We start from the raw sequence: 3,763 nt of genomic DNA on the forward strand, positions 1-3,763 counted from the left end.
CTGAGGGGAAAAACCCCGAGGGATCCCCACATCCTGAGGGGGATAAACCCTGAGGGATCCCCACATCCTGAGGGGGATAAACCCTGAGAGATCCCCACATCCTGAGGGGAAAAACCCCGAGGGATCCCCACATCTTGAGGGGGATAAACCCGGAGGGATCCCCACACTCTGAGGGGAAAAACCCCAAGAGATCCCCACATCCTGAGGGGGATAAACCCTGAGGGCTCTCCACGCCTTCAGGGGTTCAGCCTTGAGAGACCTCCACACCCTTTGGGGGTTCATTCCTGAGAGACCCCCAGGCTCTTCAGTGGCAAAAGCTCCACGGGATCCCTTCAGGGATCAGCCCTGAGGGGCCCCCACACCCTTTGGGGGGTTCAGTTGTGAGGGTCCCTCCCAAACAGCCCCTGTTGTGTGGGTTTTGCAGGCACGCTGGTGTGTACACGGCTGAGGAGGTGGCTCTGATCATGCGGGAGAAGCTGATCCGGCTCCAGTCCCTCTACATCGACCAGTTCAAGCGGCTCCAGCACCTGCTGAAGGAGAAGAAGCGCCGGTTCCTGCACAGCAGGAAGGGAGAGCATGAGGCCATCGGTGAGCTCAGACCTCCTGCCCGAGGGTGTGCACAGAAATCTGCTAAAATGGGGGGGTTTGGGCCTTTCTAGAGGCAGATTTCAGAGCAGGGTAAGGGGAGGGTTCCACACTCACAGGAGGTGTTTGATTGAGGGGCTGGGGAAGTGGCTGGTGCACAAGGAGAAGGTTCTGGAGAGCTGAGGGAGCTGGGGAGGGGCTGAGCATGGAGAAAAGGGATCTCAGGTGGGACCATCTCACTCTCTGTGACTCCCTGACGGGAGGGTGCAGCCAGGTGGGGATCAGGACCTGCTCCCACAGACAGTGAGACAAGAGGGAATGGCCTCAAACTGTGCCAGGGGAGGTTTGGGTTGGATGTTTCTCTATGGAAAAGGTTGTCAGGCATTGGAACTGCCCAGGGACGTGCTGGAATCCCCGTCCCTGGAGGTGTTCAAGGAACAGCTGGACATTGCACCCAGTGCTCTGGTTGACAAGGTAGGATCAGTCACAGGTTGGACTCTGATCCTGGAGAGCTCTTCCAGAGTGATTCCATGATTCTGTGCTGGTCCTGTGCCCAGAGATCCGTATCACTGAAGTTCCAGTGCATTTCTTTTGCTCTTCAGAGCTTGCAGTGTTGGCAGGAAATGAGCTATAATGTTAATTCTGAGACAAAAGTGCTTATTTTGTACTGGGATTTCCTGTTTTTTTGCTTTTACGAACAAAAAAAATATTCATCCTTAAGGCCCTTGGTGTGTGGACAGGAGTTGATTCCAGTAACACCAGTGCTGCTGTACTGGTTTATTCCTCCTTAGCAGGGATGCAGCTTTCCCTCTGCCTCTGCTGGCATTCTCCCTGTGCAGAATATGCTCTTGGAATCAGGAATTCCCAGTTCAACAGAGGCAAAACCGAGTTGTGTAACTGATCCCAAGTATTGCAGAGCAAAGGACTCTTTTTTTTTTTCCAGCATCATCCTTTAATAGCTCATCCTGGAAAACGCCATAATTCAGCTCAGGCTCGAGTAAAAATAACCAGGAGTTTCGTACATACCAATTTTGCAGAACTCTTTTTAGCAAACGAGTCAGAGAAAAGCAGATCCTGAGCATTGCCCTGTAATTACACCAGGAATGCTGGCGGGAAGCTTCCAGAACTCGCACAGGAGTGACCTGGAATTTGACAAGTTTCTATTCTGCTGCTGAAATCACAATGGACGGGAGTGGCTGAATTATTTTTAAAGGAGGTTTTAAAAATACTCTGTGGGCCCAAGTGTTCCTGGTGCGTGTGAAGAGGTCAGGATCAATTTTGGGATGGAACCTGCACTGCCAAAGCTGCTGTTCTGTTGGTCCAGTGGATGGAGCCCTCAGAGCCCTTGATGGCTGATCTGGCCCCTTGATGCCAAAAAAACCGTGCAGGTGGGTGGAGATTCTTGACTCTTCCTTTATTCCTGCAGGAAGCAGCCTCCTGACAGGGCCAGAGGGGCTGATGGCCAAGGAGAGGGAGAATCTGAAGCGGCTCAAGTGCCTGCGGCGTTACCGGCAGCGCTACGGGGTGGAGGCTCTGCTGCACCGGCAGCTCCGCGAGAGAAGGGTCCTGGCCACCGATGGTGCGGCCCAGCAGGTCCGTGGGGACATCCTGGATGGGTCTCTTGTGTCTTCCCCTGGCAGATGGAACCCTCTTCCTGCAGGGACAGCCCTGGCTGACACCCTCCTGCGTTTGTTGAGACTCGTGGGAGCTCTTGGGTTTAGGGGAGCTCCTGGATCTGTGGTGATAGCTTGTGTGTCTGCAGGAGCTCTTGGCTCTGTGGGAGCTCTTGGTGACCACACCTTGGATGCTGGGGTCAGGATTGGGCTCCTCGCAGCAAGAAAGACATTGAGGGTTGAGTCCAGAGAAGGGAATGGAGAAGGGGAAGGGACTGGAGCACAGGAAACTCATCCTGAGGAGATGAGGGAGCTGGGCGGCTCAGCCTGGAGGAAAGGGAGCTCAGGGTGTTTGGAAACTTGAGGATTTTTTGGGAGCTCCTGGGTCTTTAGGAGCTCCTGGGTTGTGAAAGCTTGTGGGTTTGTCAAGGCTCTCAGGTTTTTGGGAGCTCTTTGGTCTGTGGGAGCTCCTGGGTCTCAGTCCATTCCACTGAATTTTATAAAAAGAGTGAGAGGGAGTTCTAAATAAGCAGGCAGTGACAGGACAAGAGGGAATGGTTTTAAACTAAGAGATGAGAGATTTAGGTGGGATATTGGGAACAAATTCCCCCGTGTGAGGGTGGGCAGGCCCTGGCACAGGGTGCCCAGAGCAGCTGTGGCCACCCCAGCCCTGGAAGTGCCCAAGGTCCAAGGCTGGATGGGGCTTGTGAGCAACCTGGGCTAGTGGAAGGTGTCCCTGCCCATGGGAGCAGGAGCTAAAGGAGCTTTGCAGTCTCTCTTACCCCAAACCATTCCATGATTTCAGGCACACACCACCCGCTCCAGCCAGCGCTGCTTGGCCTTTGTTGATGATGTGCGATGCTCCAACCCGTCCCTCCCGATGACCCGGCACTGCCTCACACGTATCCTTTCATCCTGGCACTCCTCCTCAGTGTTTGCCAGCACTTTGCCCCGTGGCTGTGCCTCTTTTCCCCTCCCTGGCCCTGAATCAAGGCCGTCGGTTTGCTGTAGCCGTTGGTTTCAAGCAGGAGCCCAGAGGAAACGTCTCCCTGTCTGTTGGTGCTCCCGTCCCGTGGAACTGCCAATTCGTGTGGGAGCAACAAAGGGCTGGGCTGGTCCCAGGGGTGGTCCTGCTGTGTCCACAGCATCCAAACAGGGTGAGCATTTCACCTGGGAGCAGAGAAACCTGTGAGGGATGTGCATGGATTCCCTCCAGGGATGGGGATTCCACCACCTCCCTGAGCTGCCCTTCCAGTGTCTGACCACCCTTTCCATGGAAGAAATTCCTCCTGATGAGTTCAGAAATTCCTGAACCTCCCCTGACAAAGCTTGAAGCTCTTCCCTCTTGTCCTGTCCCTTGTTCCCTGGGAGCAGAGCCTGGTCCCCACCTGAGGACATGTACACCGGAGCACGGCCTTGGGGATTTTTGGAGGATCTGGAGGGGAAGTTCTGAGCCCTTTTGGAGCTGCTGTGGGCCAGCTCTGTCTCTGTGACCCTTCAAAAGGTTCTCATGTGTGTGTGTGTGAAAAGCCTTGAGCTGTTCCACCTCCCAAATCATCCTCAGC

The 3,763-nt window shown here is 54.6% G+C and overlaps 1 protein-coding gene and 1 non-coding gene across 5 annotated transcripts in view; both read left to right on the plus strand.

The window, feature by feature from the left end:
• Nucleotides 1-3,763, plus strand: part of KANSL2 (KAT8 regulatory NSL complex subunit 2) — a 15,961-nt gene that overhangs the window by 6,218 nt on the left and 5,980 nt on the right. For all 4 annotated transcript variants that reach the window (XM_015615693.3, XM_015615691.3, XM_015615692.3 and 1 more), the window contains 3 exons: nucleotides 425-588; nucleotides 2,012-2,178; nucleotides 3,004-3,100. In XM_015615693.3, coding sequence (XP_015471179.1) covers nucleotides 425-588; nucleotides 2,012-2,178; nucleotides 3,004-3,100 — 428 coding nt within the window. The remainder of the gene's footprint in view (nucleotides 1-424; nucleotides 589-2,011; nucleotides 2,179-3,003; nucleotides 3,101-3,763) is intronic.
• LOC117243760 lies at nucleotides 3,176-3,303 on the plus strand. The gene has a single exon (XR_004495644.1). It is a non-coding gene; the product is annotated as a small nucleolar RNA SNORA2/SNORA34 family (small nucleolar RNA).

Source organism: Parus major, unplaced genomic scaffold (assembly GCF_001522545.3).
Source record: "Parus major isolate Abel unplaced genomic scaffold, Parus_major1.1 Scaffold220, whole genome shotgun sequence".
In the NCBI taxonomy this organism is placed as follows: domain Eukaryota; kingdom Metazoa; phylum Chordata; class Aves; order Passeriformes; family Paridae; genus Parus; species Parus major.